We start from the raw sequence: 16,779 nt of genomic DNA, 5'->3' as shown, positions 1-16,779 counted from the left end.
TAAAGCAAGGATTCTATAGACAACATATAGATTCCCCTTTTTCTCATAGTAAACAAAAAAGTTAGCAAAAAAAAAATGTCTGCAATCATGAAAATCTAACTATAAAAATATACATATGACAGATGGAAATTTCAGTGCATACGGCATCTGATTAAAAAAGAAATAAATTATCAAGCTCTTCTATCTTTCTGAAATATTAAGTTTATACAAATACTTCCTGCCTTCATAGCTAGATAAGCATCCCTATGTTTTGCTTCAGCAACATTTAGCGACAAATTTGAGAAAAATAGACAAGTTTTCACTGAGTGAATATTTATTTTTTTCACAAATATATACCTGATTATTAATTCTACTCAATATTTCTCTCTTTTGAGATTCCAACTTTGTCTGTTCATCTCTCTGCAGTACATTCACTTCTGCTCTTAAATTCTCTAATGCTCTATCCATTTGTTTTCTAAGTGATAAATATGAATATAATTATAATTAACCAGAGAAAATATTTTTACTGTTTTTAAATTTCAATAAGATAAAATAATTTCTTCATTTTATCAGATTCCTTCAGGAATAGATCAAATGTATACATATTTTTCAAGAGATAGATGACTTTGTTAACTGTTTTATTTTTGCCTTTTGTGGTTTTGATAATTATTATGAATTCTAAATTTTTAGCATGCATTTCATATATGGAAAAAAACAGAAAAAGGGTATTGATAATAGCAAAATGCTACTTCAACCATTTAAAAAAAAATAAAATGCTTTACTGAGTGCAGCCTGATACGACCGCAGAGGTCGAACCCTGAACAGTTTGGGCAAATTTGGACACAATATTCAAGCTTGATACTGTCTGAATTTGATTTGTGATCAAATTTTTGACATAATATAGGTTTCTGACACAAAATAAATGTGGTCAAAGATCTTAAAAATCTATTGCGCAATACTGTGCAATTGAAGATTTCTTCTTGAAACTTTTCAAAAATTCGAAATTTGAAAAATTTTGAAAAAAAAATATGAATCCCTTAAAAAAATTAGAAAAAAAAATCCACACCCCAACTTTTTGAAACCCCCCTTGGAGCAATAACCCCAATACTCAATCCCAGCCTTCTCTTTGTTATATGGAACCTTGTGGTATAATGTCAGAGAGATCCATACACTTACACACAAGTTATTGTCTGGAAACTAGAAAAATGCTTGTTTTTTGGCCCCATTTTGGCCCTTAATTCCTAAACTGTTGGCCCCATAACCCCTAAAATGAATCAAAAACCTTTAACTTGTGGTATTAAACATTGTGGTACAATTTCAGAGCAATCGAAATACTTATACACAAGTTATTATCCTGAAACTAGAAAAATGCTTGTTTTAGGCCCCTTTTGGGCCCCTAATTCCTAAACGGTCGGGACCATTATCCCCAAAATCAATCCCAACCTTCCTTTTGTGGTATTGAACCTTCTTAAAAAATTTCATAGAGATCTATTTACCTTAACTAAAGTTATTGTCTGGAAACCAATGTGTCTTCGGACAAAGACTCAGACAACGACGACATCATACCATTATACGATCCCAAAAAATTTTTTGCGGTCGTCTAAAAACCACAAAAAACTGTACAAGCATTTTCCTTCTAACTGAAATCGGAATCAGACCTTTTACTTTGATATAAAATCCATGTTTACTTCTATCTTTTTTGCAGAATCTTCAATCAATGAATAAACCATAAAATTATTGAAGGTCGTTACAATGCAAATTTGAACCAAAATTAGAACTATTTATTAAGTTATTTCTTTTGTATTTGAAAGGATAAAGTTCTCCATATAAAAAAACCAATGACTACAACTCAAAATATTTCAAAGAAATATGATGAACCTTTTTTACTTTTAATCTGGTCTAACATCAAGCAAATAAATTATTCATGCTTGATCAACTTAAAAAAACACTGTCCTTTTGAAATCATGTTGCATGGGAAGTGAAGGATATTAGAGGGAAAAATATGTTAACTATGAATTAGAAAATATTTATAGTGTTAAAAGGATTGATTGATAGTTTTGCTTAATTTCTAGTGACAAATATTTCATGCAAATTCAGGACAAGTGTAAAAAAGAATGAATATATGGAACTTTCATCAGTTATTGCTTAGGCATTTCATTATCTTTATTTTTGTCATTGTCAATTAAATGAACTTGAATAATATTCCGTAATATCTTGACAACATTAGCATACCGGTGATTAAGCGAGATGTATTTTGAATTGTAAAAACCAGCTTCTAATCAGCCAAACATTAAATCATAAAGTAACATACATGCAATGATTCTTTAAAAAAACATGTACATAGTGTAAATTTCACTTGAACAATTTATGTTCAGGAGGATTTTTTCTCCACATTCTGCACGAACTGTGAAACAATTAATTATAAACATGCAACAACAGTAACCCCTCCACCATTTCCATGCTGACAATTTAATTATAATAACAATCATGCAAATTGGTGTACTGAACATGAATTTTACCGAATGTTTACTTCCTCCTCAGACAGCTGTTTGTCAACTTCTCCTTGTATTCTACTAACTGAATTTTCGTTCTCTTGTTTGAGAACTGATGATTTTTCCTCCAACTCTGATTTGTATTGACTTTCTAAGTTGCTGATAGGAATACCAAATAAATGACAATTTGTTGGTTCAGTGTTTACTGTGTTATGTAGTCATCAAAGATTTCGTACATATAATATAGTCAACTTATTATCTACTGGAGTGAAAACTATTTATATTCATGAGTGCCAATAGTCATGGTTTAACAAATAATAAGTTCACAGTCTAGAAACTTTGTACATACCAACAGGAAATTTGCTTTAAATAACATTTCAAAATATTTGATATTTCAAATCAGCACCCAATAAATAAAATTGATTTCACAGTATCTAGAGTATGAGAAAACTATGTAAAAGGAATAAAGCAAGAAAGAATACTACAGTATCTACAAAAATAAGAAAAATCTTTGGCAAGAAGTCTATACTATTGCATAAATCTATAAAAGGACATAATAGAAGTTTTTGTTGTAAAGATGTTCTATAAAGCTTCTATAAATACTTCACTCTAAGCTTTAGTGCTATAATATAATGCCACAATGATTTAACACTATACCTGATGTACTCCTCATTTTCCATCTTCAATTTTCTTTCCTCTTCTTCCTGTTCTCTTTTGATTTCATCTCTCATTCTCTTTATTCTTCTGTCTTTGTCCTGAAAATTGTGAATATTAATAGTAAGCAGTTATATAAGCATGAAATTGAGGCTGATATATCAATAACTTTTTTGTCTCCTTATATTTGGTTTTACATGATAATTGACACTCTCATATTTAAAATAATTTATCAAGAACTTAACACACACAATATTTATCAAATCTCATCTACATGTATGAAGAATCTCACACCTGCAGATTTCAAGACGGAAAATTAAGGGATGCCAGGGAAAAAATTGTGTGGAACAAAAATATCAAAAAGAAAACTATTTGAAAATTTAGTGAAAACAGGGGGAGGATATCATGTTTCAGGTACGAGCCATAAAGAAATACCTCAAGCATTTCCAGCCTTTTATCCTCAAACTCCCTGTCAAGTGTTTCTCTTAAATCATCATATCTCATTTCACTTGAGGCTCTCATATTGTGTTCTTCTTCAAAGGTCCTGAAAAGAAATACACATTTTCTTATACTTGCATATCTTTTAGGTTTACTTCTATTTGTTTTTTTTAAAGAAATGTATGTGTATCAAAAGGAATAACTGATTTGTGGCCTATTAATGCTAGTGGCAATCATTCCATGCAAATGCAGACCAAAATCTTGTTAATTGGATGCAAAGATACTCTTGTTTGGACTAGACTGACATGTATAGTCAGTGTCAGTTTTTAATGTTCTAACAAGGTAAAAGTCCATATGAAGACAGGTATCCCTACTCAAACATATTATTCTGACTGAGGTGGCCATTCTTTCCTATAACTCCTAAATGCCAAATACTTGGTGGAAAAGCAGGAATATCAATTTTGAGGTCTTTCTTTTGGTCAGAACATGGATTAAACCAATGACTCACAGCACTACAGGCAAGTAAGTTATTATGAAACCATAGAGACTGCTAAAAATTGTTCATGAATAATTTTAAACACTAAATTTATGCTTTTTATCATGTGCAACATACATTTAATTTACAAGGTGGTTTAGGAGATGACATCACACTTTAATTTTGAATACTAAATAATGGAATCCTTATTTGTAATGTATTCAATTCTTTTATATATCTTTAACCTAAAATTCATGTTGATCTTACACCAGCCTTTGGAAATTTCAAACACCATGTATTTTATATTACAAGATTTTTTGGGGCTCTTTATAGCTTGCTGTTCGGTGTGAGCCAAGGCTCCGTGTTGAAGACCGTACTTTGACCTATAATAGTTTACTTTTATAAATTTTGACTTGGATGGAGCATTGTCACATTGGCACTCATACCACATCTTCTTATATCTATTATCCACAAAGACTATACAAAATTGTTAGTAAAACATTATCTGATATCAAAAACTTGCATTTTATCATCATAACTTTCTTGTCTATGTGTTGTCGTCAATCGTCTGAAATGTATACACAGATATCTTGAAAGCCATTTAAAACATTTTCAAAATAATTTCAACAAACTCACTGAGTCCTTTAATGTTGGGCTGCTGTCTCAGTTATGTGTGCTTTGTAAATTACATATCACAAGAATAATTTAATATGATTAACTGATTGTTGGTTTGTTACTTAACATCTTTTAAATGTCGTTTACAACCTCATTAATATCTATTATACAAAATACAAAATGTTGTATATTGTTTTTGTTTTTTTGTTAATTGTGAGTTGTACATTCTGCTGCATCATTTTCTTGTAGTTTGTTAGATAGAATGCTTAGTAAAGTTTGCATTTTCTTTCTTTTTTTTTCTTACATTTCTTTCTTTGGGGACTCTAAGTATTGTTGGAACTACAAGTTGTTTTGATAGATATAGCTTAACTCATGTCCAATTTTAACTTGTAGATTTTTTTTAAATATATTCATCGCAAAACATGACAAAAAAGAGACTATGAAGTGTAATGGTTACTCAAACTACTTTAAACTATAGATCTATTTATGCTTGAATTATTAAACTAAATGGATAATTATAATAAAACAAAATGATTTAATTTAAACTGCAATTTAAAACCCCACAACAGTGTAAAAAATAAGCATGTAGTTTTAGACATTGAATGACCTACTTTTCAGCAGCACTGGCAGCTATTTCCGCTCTACGTTTCCTCTCTTCCTCAAATCTGTCAATAGGACTCATCTTACCACCAGGAGAATCTCCTCGAGCAGTCGACATGGCTGACATTGTTCCCTCAAAATCATGTAACTGAAGAAAAAAATAGGATTAAAAAAATTGAAGAACACACAGTTTTAATTTGAATAAAATCTGATTTCTCATGTGCCTTTATAATTCTTTAAATCTATCTTTGTTGCCTTTGTAATTGTGTCTGATCCATGGTTTGATCATGCTCAATTTTGTTAATCTCAAGCTATTCATCACATTTTTACTTATACCTTATCATTTCAATTTCTATATGATTAAAAATGGAGCAGTTTTCCCATAAGTTAAACCTGTATAAACCGGCCGGCTATGGGACTATGAAAAAGGGCCGGTTTGGACAGTGAGCCGGTTTATTCAGGTTTCCATTTTGACCGGAAATTAATGACCTGTGACGTCAGATATTTTTCATGTAAAAGTTCTGTCTGATTGTAAATTGTAAACTGAATACCGTAATACATGTAACTACGCACGATCGTTGTTTTGAGTCTTCGTATTCATTGCCTTTAGAAATTGGTTGTTCCCCGAATTCAAAAAAATAATGTTTTAACCTTTTTAACATATCCTCGTATGTCAAATCGACCTCGGTAGCATCAGTCTCCGACTTGTCAGTTTCACTTTTACTTTGAGATCATTGTTTTCATTTGCATCAGAATCCTCGCGTTGTTTGAATTGTTACACGAGAGTTTCATTTACTTCCATCGTTCATTGCCCACATTGCTATAGCCGATTAAAAAGCCAGAATTTTATCAAATGAAATTTCATCACGATCTAAACATTGTCGTACAGTGCACGATAACAATGGATTGTCGTCATCCGGGTCTTCTTCATTATCAAGGTTATTGGTTTCGGGGTTCACAACAAGGTACCCATCATTTCGAAAACACGATGAAATTTTCTTAAATGCGATTTTAAAAAATCATCAAAGTTACAACGTAAGTTCTATCGGAGATATATTCCGCGTTTCTTTTAGTTTTTTTAATTAAAACTTTTATAGTGTTTCAATATTGCAGCTCACTACTGTAAGTTCACGGTTTAACACCTTGCTCATTGATTATCCTAAAAAAAACATCTTGTATAAACAATTATGTTTTGTTTGCATATCGATCAATACAGTTATCATTTTAAATTAATTAAACAAACCAGTTTTGACAGGTAATGATTGATGTAATTAAGAATATTGGGACTGCATAATTAGACCGGAATTCGGAATACACAGGGTCCGGTTTACAAAGGGTATTTTTACAAAGACTTTGAAGGGAAAAAAATGGGACTTCAATTTTCGGCCGGAATGGACAGGAAACCGGTTTATTCAGGGTCCGGTTTACTCAGGTTTGACTGTAAATCTTTAAATTTATTAAAAGTACGGTAAAACTGCCCAGTAATTCTGTCCTTTCAATTTTAAACAAACATAAAAGTTAAGAAATACATAACTGCCAATTAAGTAGCTGGCAGAATAACTATTATGCTAATTAATACAATACCTTTTCTAGTGAACCCCTCACTGGTTCTAATGTACCTATATCCATATCCATAATTCTTTCGGATAAATTCTTATCTATACCAAAGTCCTGAAATATATGTGTCATGCTTAGAATATATCATTGTAAAAAAGAAATTTCAAAGATCTTTGATAACATTACATGCAATTCAAGCCTTAATTTGCCAACAGGCACACATAGTTTTCCATATGTTTTTAAATTAATTTTTTTTATATAAGGATAAAGTCTAAATTCAAAATATAAAATAAAATTCTATTTGAAATACATTATTTTTATATAATAAATTGAACTCATCTTACTATACCCTAAAAACAATTTCTCCCATCAGACAGAAAGAGGCATGTATACAGGTGTCTGTTTTGTATGTGGAATGTTTAATTATGTAGTCATGTTCTGTTGTACAGGGGACATTAACTTCAATGGATAGTGCAATTGTTTTTGCACACTCAAGTACCCTTACAATATCATTATTTGCTATTTAAGGTGACATCTTGCAAAATATGTCCAAAAAAAATATTGGAAAGGAACAAAGACATTGCCTTCATAGGTCAAAAATTTCCCACATTAATATTTTTTTACTGAGAAACTAAACAAAACCTATCAAACAGTCAAGCCACTTTAATCCTTACATTGGTAGTCTTTTTGTTTAAAATAAAGAGACTTCTCTACAACACACTTTATTTGAACATGTCATGAGAAAATGTCGATTTGTAAAGCTTAATTACTATCATCTTCCAAAGCCTGCATATTTTTTTACTTACAATTTCTTTACCAAAATCTTCACTGTCTGTTTCTGATTCCCCTTTAGGTTGGTTTTGGTCACTTTCTCCAGATTCCTACATAGATGTATATTTATTCAACAAGTTTTTTCATATGACATTTTCCCCTAACACTAAGTATGCAATTAAAATGCATAAATTTACAATTCAAATACTTAACCTTCAACTAAAATTATGTTTTACTAGAAATAAAAATTATAACATTTTGAAAACCCCTATTGCATTTATTCATATTTTTTACATTGATTCTTTTTTATTTTCGATGTTCATGGTTTTCAAAATAGTTAGATTTATATGTGAAGCATTGGATTAAAATGCCTTTCACTGCAAACCATGTTAGATGGGTTGTCGTATTGCATGAAAATAAATCTATGTACATACACTTACTCTACAGTAGTTGTTTCATTTAATTATAAGTTCACAAATTCAAAGTTTACATATTCATGCTGAAAAACTATAAATGTGTACTTCATTGTCATAACAAAAATCCACACAAACTGTTTTTGAAAATGTTAGCATGCTCTATACAATTGAACTTTTCATTATACTTATTTCTAATGACCTGATATTCCATTTCTTGTGGTGTCAGGTTTACACTGTGATGTGGCCTTTCCTCTTCTGGACCCTAAAATAATAGAATTTGAGATATTGAACAAGTGTGGATAAAAATTACTCAAAAGGCTCATTAATGAAATAATTATAGTTTTAATGTTCAGACAATACATAAGATATATACCTTTATAGCTACTTCTTATACACAGTGGTTTTTGTAGTGAGACATGTTTAGTAGTGTTAAATTCCAACAACAATAAATCAAATCGATTTTAAGCTCATCTCAACAACACTTTATAGAAAACAGGACCTATTGTATCATTACTTATTTGAAAGAAATGAAGAAATTAATGTGGATTCATTTATTTTCATGGATTAAAAAAAAATTGTATTTTCATGGATATTTGATTTCCTGGTTTTACAAAAGACGGCATGCATACAAGCCTTATAGATAATTTTGGCTTCAATGAACATTTAAATTCGTGATTCAGCTGTACCCTAAAAAGACACAACAAGAGTGCACACGCTGAAATGTCTCGCCTTCTTTACTAATCATTGATATTATGTTGATAGTCCTAAATATAAAGCTTTCTTACAACTGTCACATAAACTTAACATTAACCAAGAAAACTAAACATTGACCAATGAACCATGGAAATGAGGTCAAGGTCAGATGAACCATGCCAGGCAGGCATGTACAGCTAACAATTTTTCCATACAACAAATATAGTTGACCTATTGCTTATAGTTTAAGAAAAACAAACCAAAACACAAAAACTTAACACTGAGCAATGAACTGTGAAAATGAGGTCAAGGTCAAATAAAAACTGCGCGACTGATATAAAGACCATAAAATATTTCCATACACCAAATATAGTTGACCTATTGCATATAGTATTAGAAAAAAAGACCAAAACTCAAAATCTTAACTTTGACCACTGAACCATGAAAATGAGGTCAAGGTCAAATGACACCTGCCAGCTAGACATGTACACCTTACAATCATTCCATACACCAAATTTAGTTGACCTATTGCTTAAAGTGTAAGAAAAACAGACCAAAACACAAAAACGTAACATAAGCAATGAACCATGAAAATGAGGTCAAGGTCAAATAAAATCTGCCAGACTGACATGTACATCATTAAATATTTCCATACACCAAATATAGTTGACCTACTGCATACAGTATTAGGAAAACAGACCAAAACACAAAAACTTAACATTTAACAATGAACCTTGAAAATGAGGTCAAGGTCAAATACAACATGCCAGACTGACATGTACATCGTAAAATATTTCCATACACTAAATATAGTTGACCTACTGCATACAGTATTAGAAAAACAAACCAAAACACAAAAACTTAACATTGAGCAATGAACCGTGAAAATGAGGTCAAGGTCAAATAAAACTTGCCAGACTGACATGAACATCGTACAATATTTCCATACACCAAATACAGTTGATCTATTGCATACAGTATTAGAAAAACAGACCAAAACACAAAAACTAAACTATGACCACTGAACCATGAAAATGAGGTCAAGGTAAGATGACACCTGCCAGTTAGACATGTACCCCTTACTATCATTACATACACCAAACATAGTAGACCTATTGCTTATAGTATCTCAGATATGGACTTGACCACGAAAACTTAACCTTGTTCACTGATCCATGAAATGAGGTCGAGGTCAAGTGAAAACTATCTGACGGGCATGAGGACCTTGCAAGGTACGCACATACCAAATATAGTTATCCTATTAATTATAATAAGAGAGAATTTAACATTCCAAAAAATCTGAACTTTTTTTTCAAGTAGTCGCTGAACCATGAAAATGAGGTCAAGGACATTGGACATGTGACTGACGGAAACTTCGTAACATGAGGCATCTATATACAAAGTATGAAGCATCCAGGTCTTCCATCTTCTAAAATATAAAGCTTTTAAGAAGTTAGCTAATGCCGCCGCCGCCGGATCACTATCCCTATGTCGAGCTTTCTGCGACAAAAGTCGCAGACTCGACAAAAATTGGTATCCCACGAATTATATAATATCCACAGGTGTCATGATGTCTGATCTATTCTGGTGACACTGCACTCAAGTATCCTGATCTATTCTGGTGAAACTGCACTCAAGTATCATTTTATTTTCAGGTATTAAGTATCAAACTTGAATTTACAAGTAGAAAGCTATAATTTGTAAAATCAATTTTATCCTTATCAAATTATACTCACATCGTCTTCAAACTCATTTGAGTAAAAAGGAATTGACATGCTGCTTGTGAGGTTGCCACTTTTACTCAGCTTTAGGGAACCTGTTGTTGTGTTGAAACTTGACTTCACCTAAAACAATTATGTTATCTTAAAATTTATTGTTGACAAAAATTTACTAAAAGTTCATACTATGACAAAGAATTAATGCATTTGATTTTTTTCTTTCTAGCCAGGATGTAGATGTTCAGTGCCTGTATCATCTTTTTTGTAGCAAATTTATTTAATTCATGTAAAACATTGAATCCTTCATTATTGTGGCCAACGTAAGCTTTGAGGTATGAAGTGAAAATGTTGTTATGACTGAAAACCATGCAGGTACTTCAAGATGTCTTGTATTTGTTTGTCTCTTTTAATGTGTACATGTTGTCTTATGAACAGCTACCTCTCATCTTAAACCCCATGATACTTTAACCTTTTCAATATTGTCATTCATCAGGTCAGTTAAATTTAAACTCCATCATAAGTTATTTCAAAAATTGGTTGATGTTGAATAGAACTACCAGGTGAAAATTAGACAAAACCTCAGATAAAGTAACCTATATAAAGTTATATTGATAAAATTAAATAACACTGACCAATTGACAAAAAATTGGAAGAGGAACAATCATTTTCTTCCTAATTTGAATTTCAATAGACACAATGATATATTTGGCTGTACAAAGTTTTCACATGTATATTTAATGTTTCACACAACTTTTCCAGTAGTTCTATATTGGAAGAAGTTTGTAAATATTCAAAATGTATGAACTATTTTCAAGCTTTTTTCCCTCAGCAAAGCACTATTCTGAGGATGGCTGCATCACAACTAAGGAATATCTAGGTACTCTAAAAAGAGACCCTAACTAGCATGAGTAAAACACAAAACCAATCAGTTTCTACATCAGATTTCATGCTACCAACACAATTCTTCCTGTGACATTTTCATGCAGTCACACTATGATACAGGAAACATGAAAATGTAGTGTTATCTTATTAAATGTAGTGTTATCTTATTAAATGTAGTGTTATCTTATTAAATGAAGATGTTGATGACTTTTCTACTTTCTGTAATCCTTCTAGCATGCAAAAAAACTTACTGTTGGTGAAATCTACAGAAATATGGATCCAAGAAAAATTTCATTTCAAATTATTTCAAAATATTAGACAACTCCATTAAAGAATTATGGGAGTATAAAATCTGTTGCCACTATCTTGGATCACAAATTATCATCATAGATATTTACTGAAATAAGCAAATGTCTGTTGCAATTGAATTTTCATTTAATATTAGACCTTTTTACCTAGATTCTCCTGCTGTTGTGGGTGAGTTATAATAATTCTCCTCCAAAGATAGTTAAATTTTAGATTTTTAGCGTGCAAGAATTAGTGAGCATTTTAAAGTCTAAAAGTTAATTATCTGAAGAGGAGAAAAACTGTTTTACATCTTGTATCCCAGGACCTTTCATATATCTTTTTAAAGCACTATTACAGGACAAGATTGTAAGATAGGAATAAAATGTTTTAATTTTATATAAAACACAATGTGTGATAAGGGCCTTTGTTTTCACAGATAATTGAACTTCCAATTTTTAAAAGATTTCTATTTATTATGTTTATGTTTATTTAAAGTTGAGATAATAAAAAAGTAAAAACATGAAGTTAAGGATCCATGATGTCACAATAAAATTAGTAGTAACAATACAGGAAAGCCACCTCTATGTGTTATTTGTAAAAACACATAGATTTTTGTTGATTTTCATATTGTTTGGGACATGATAAAAATATAGTCTGCATCGAGAATCAACTTATTAATTTACAATAACATTTGTCTATATCAGGCCAACACCTCTAGTTTATAAATTCATTTGGTTCTTTCATGCACACGACATTTCCTACACACAAATATGTGTCAAAACCATGTATTTATGTCTATTTTCGAAGAAAAATTTAATTCATGCAATCTTATATCCTTCAAATCTCTTAGATTAACTATATATGAAAAACTTTACGATATTTACTCTGCTCATACCTATCAATCTTCTTTGACAAAAATCACAACTTAATTTTATAATACTTTATTTTTTTTTACCAAATAAGGCCCTTAGTACAACTTATTGCAAACTACTTTATACACAAAGTGAATCATCAAACAACATTTCTAGACCTTTTGTTTCTTTAAATTCAAATTGTAAATGGTGAACCAACACCTTAGGTAGTGATTTTGCGGTAGGGTAATAAATGAGTGAATAGGTATTCACAGTTTGTCTTTGAAAAAGTGAGAAATAATCAATATTAAAGACAAACACTCGTACAAGTGTTGTTGTCTTTAATATCAATTATTTAAATTCAAATGTTAAAATATTATTTCAGATGGAACATAGCATTTTTAAACTGTGCATGTATATTAAGAAAAAAAGTATTGGCATTGCTGTTTTTGTATTCTGTGGATACGTACCGGCTGACTAGTTCCTGTTGATCCTCTTAGAGGTGCTAATTGTCCACCCAATGATCTCATCGGTTCTAGTCCACCATGCATTGATGGTGTACCCATACTCTGTTCTGCCTTTAATGGGCCAAGTTGTAACTGAAATAGTGAATAGAAAATAACTAGATGTGTCAGTTCAACATAAACGCCCCATTTTCAACAATGAGAATGGGGAAAAACATTTAGATAGTAATAGTAGATTAACTGGAAAAAGACTTTAACTCAACTTGAATATCATCAAATATACATAAATAAAAAATAAACACCCCCTGCAGACAAAAAAAGTATTGAAAAAGGTAATTTGTAATGAATTGTTTAAAGAACAAAGTCTAAATTCTGTCAATAGTAGGTCAAATAGATGAAAACATGGACCTGATTTGTAACATATCATATTAACTATATAACAAAAATAGACATGGACAAAAAAAAAAAGTAAAATTTTAAATCAAATTTTCCATGTCAAAGCATTATATCTAATCAAAGCGCTGTAAGCACTGAAGGCAGTTAACCAAAAGCCAAGGCAAACGTAATTATGAAAACTGTGGCAATGTTGCTTCAACATTAAACATTCATATATTGTACATTTATGTTTATCTAATGAATTAATTATTAAGGCAAATAATTTATATGTTATCAAACAGGAGGGGTGGGTGACCCCATGGACTCCCCCTATATTTCATTTGATAAGTTATATTGTCCCATACTTGAATATATATGGTTTAGAGGTGGGGATCCCAACCGTTTCAAAAGTTCCCAAACAGGAGGGGGTGGGTGACCCCCGGAACTCCCCTATATTTAATTTCATTTTAGTTATATAGTCCCATACATGAATGTATATGGTTGAGAGGTGGGGATCTCATCTGTTTCAAAGTTATCAAACAGGAGGGGTAGAGTGGCCCAAAGGACGCCACCTATATATCATATGATTTGCTTACATTCAGGTATTATATAATATAGTTGCATTATTTGTGAAAATAAAGTAAGAAACTTCCAGCTACTTTAACCAGAGACATATAACCATCCAAATTTAGAAAACTATACCCCTTCAAAATTGCAGTAATATGTTTACACTTTAAAAGCATCTTACATGCATTATCAACATTTATCACTGATAAAGAAAATTTATACTGTGACCAGGATCATATATATTGTTAGATATACTGTGACCAGCTGTCACATTGTATTGGATTTTGGCATTAAAATTTGTCAAAAGGTAATTTTGAGTTTCTGTATAAAATATTTTCTGCTTTTTCTTTCTTTTACATATATCTTTTGGTTTTCAATTCTAGTGTTTATATTCATTTACCATGCATAGATGTATTTTGTCACCTGCCTGGATTTTTTTTTTAGTTGATCGCCAAAACCCTGAATTACCCTTATCCGCTTCCGGAGTGGATCCGATATTATAATTGTCTTCACGGCATCCATTGTCATTGTGTTTACAATGTTTGTTTTGTCAGTCAGATACGATTTTACTCGAATTTACACATTATTTGTCGGCGATTTTCTGTATAAAGCTAGCGGTTGAACAAAATGAACATTGATGTCATAAATAATAATGATGAAAATAAGTTTTGAGATCGTTTATTTGGAGACTTTGGTGAAAAGGTTTGCAAAGTTATTTTTTATTTTCTTTCAAGTGGAAGGTCTGTCGGGCGTAGCTAGTAACCAAGTCGAAAGTCCTATTACAAAAGTGGAAGGTCGCGGACCTCGGACCACCTCTAGTTTAAACCCCTGCCTCCAAATTAAAAAGATACGAAAATTTCGTCTACTAATTTGAAATTGCCGCCAACAGCATGAACAGTTAAACTTATTATATAATAGACTTCTGACGTAGTTGTACTACGTATTGACGACAAACAATATTCCTACGACTTTTGCCATTTGGGAAATCTAAACTACTTGTCTTTAGAGATTTTCGGCGATTAAATATTTCATACAATTGTTCTTTGACATCTCAGCCAAAAGCACAGGCGATAATAAACTACATAAGGATTCCTAAGGAGCACTACTTCCTATGTGCAACTTCAAAACTTTTGGGTGATTCGACGATCATTAAAGGTTTTTCTGGTCATATTTTTTGTAATCCAGAATTAAAAGTATTAAAAAAGTGTTCAATTAGTTATATATAACATAGTAGCCAGCTAGATAATAACAATGGCAAGTATTTCAGCATTTATTGGGTAGGACACAAATCTAGGGTGCTCGCATAATGCAGCTTAACTGCATAAAAATATGTCAACTGTAATGAAACTAAAACTCAATCTGCATTTCATTACGTTCCATCTACATACCCAAATTCAGTGCAATAAAAGGAGTAAGAACAACAATTATTTTTTAGAATGAGGGATTGATAGCATGACTTAAGATAAATCTTTGTGCCCTCAAAACACTCAGAAAACAAACAGCAGACATCAAGCTATTGACGGCCACTTGTAGATCAAGTAATTTTTCAAAATCTAGCATTTCATTTTGGGTTTTACTCTATTCATTTGCCCATTTGCCCATCAATGTGTCTATGAATTTCTTTCTTTCTTTTTGTTTTTTCATGAGAAATTTCTGTCCCTAGATTTGTACTTTATTCAACAGAATGATAAGCTAGACATAATTTTTGATGTCTCTGAACAGGAAAATGTATGAATGCAAATAAACATTTTTCACACATACCTTAAGAGACAGGAATTAAAAGATAAAGTAAATGACCTACCTTAGGTTTTCCTGGTTTCTCTTTCTTTTTCTTTCCATCATCCTTTCCAGCTTTTCCTTTCTTTCCTTTTAAAAAAAATATAATCTAATTAAAATGAGACAGATAAAAAAAACTCAATAAATGATTGTTTTTAACTTTTTTTCCTGTGAGTATCATTGAAATATTACTTTTATCAACATTAAAACCGCATCAAATATATAAACCTTAAAACTCATTCTATACATGTTGCCCTAGTTCTTAAACCACTTTACCAACATTTTAAACAAGGTCTACTTTATAGTAGTCACTAAATTTTTATTACTCTTTTCAACTGTGAATATATCAAGAAAAAGTTTAAGCTCATTGTGGAAACAGTAAGTAGTAATTGAGAAAGCTTTATCAGCATTTGTTATTAAATTAAATAATTCCTTTACTAGACTTAAAGATTTTTTCTTTAGATATCACTCACATTACAGAGTTACATTTTACATCATGCCTATTACAATATTTCACAAGGTGAAGACCCTATACAAATATTCAACAGGAGACATTGACAAAATATTATGTAGACAAAAAATGGGCATGCTTGCATGATATATTGAAAGGTCTATTGTAGAAGGGCTCCAACTTACCAGGAGTAGCTGGGGGGCCTCCACTTGGTCCTCCACTTCTAGGTGGACCTGAACAAATAAACAAATATTATATAATTACTTACGATAACTATAACATGCAGTGCATTATTTTGCAAATAAAATGCTTCGCTGGGGCGCAGCTTGATACGACCGCAGAGGTCGAATCCTGAACAGTTGGGGCAAATATGGACACAACATTCAAGCTTGATACAGCTCTGAATTTGGATTGTTATTAAATATTTGACATAGCATAGGTTTCTGACACAGAAAGAATGTGGTCTAAGAACTTGAATTTTTTTAATTTACCTATTATGGTCCAATGTCCAAAATCAAAATACAAGGTTAGATTCAGCATATCAAAGAACCCCATATATTCAATTTTTGTTAAAATCAAACAAAAAAGTTTAATTTTGGACCCCAACTTGGACAAACTTGAAAACTGGGCCCATAATCAAAAATCTAAACACATGTTTAGATTCAGCATATCAAAGAACCCCAAGAATTCAATTTTTGCTAAAATCAAACTAAGTTT

The 16,779-nt window shown here is 31.2% G+C and overlaps 1 protein-coding gene across 1 annotated transcript in view; it reads right to left on the bottom strand.

Annotated features, from left to right (window-relative positions):
- The window catches only part of LOC127701656 (centrosomal protein of 164 kDa-like), a 59,298-nt gene that overhangs the window by 28,277 nt on the left and 14,242 nt on the right, over positions 1-16,779 (bottom strand). Inside the window, exons 5-16 of the mRNA XM_052205645.1 lie at positions 16,248-16,295; positions 15,637-15,701; positions 12,900-13,028; positions 10,427-10,534; positions 8,197-8,259; positions 7,617-7,691; positions 6,838-6,924; positions 5,265-5,401; positions 4,562-4,606; positions 3,561-3,669; positions 3,129-3,226; positions 337-454 (exon numbers count right to left, since the gene is read on the bottom strand). Coding sequence (XP_052061605.1) covers positions 337-454; positions 3,129-3,226; positions 3,561-3,669; positions 4,562-4,606; positions 5,265-5,401; positions 6,838-6,924; positions 7,617-7,691; positions 8,197-8,259; positions 10,427-10,534; positions 12,900-13,028; positions 15,637-15,701; positions 16,248-16,295 — 1,082 coding nt within the window. The remainder of the gene's footprint in view (positions 1-336; positions 455-3,128; positions 3,227-3,560; positions 3,670-4,561; positions 4,607-5,264; positions 5,402-6,837; positions 6,925-7,616; positions 7,692-8,196; positions 8,260-10,426; positions 10,535-12,899; positions 13,029-15,636; positions 15,702-16,247; positions 16,296-16,779) is intronic.

This window comes from Mytilus californianus, unplaced genomic scaffold (assembly GCF_021869535.1).
Source record: "Mytilus californianus isolate M0D057914Y unplaced genomic scaffold, xbMytCali1.0.p SCAF_5, whole genome shotgun sequence".
NCBI lineage: Eukaryota > Metazoa > Mollusca > Bivalvia > Mytilida > Mytilidae > Mytilus > Mytilus californianus.
The sequence above is the reverse complement of the archived record's forward strand: the minus strand, read 5'-3'. Positions and strand labels throughout refer to the sequence as shown.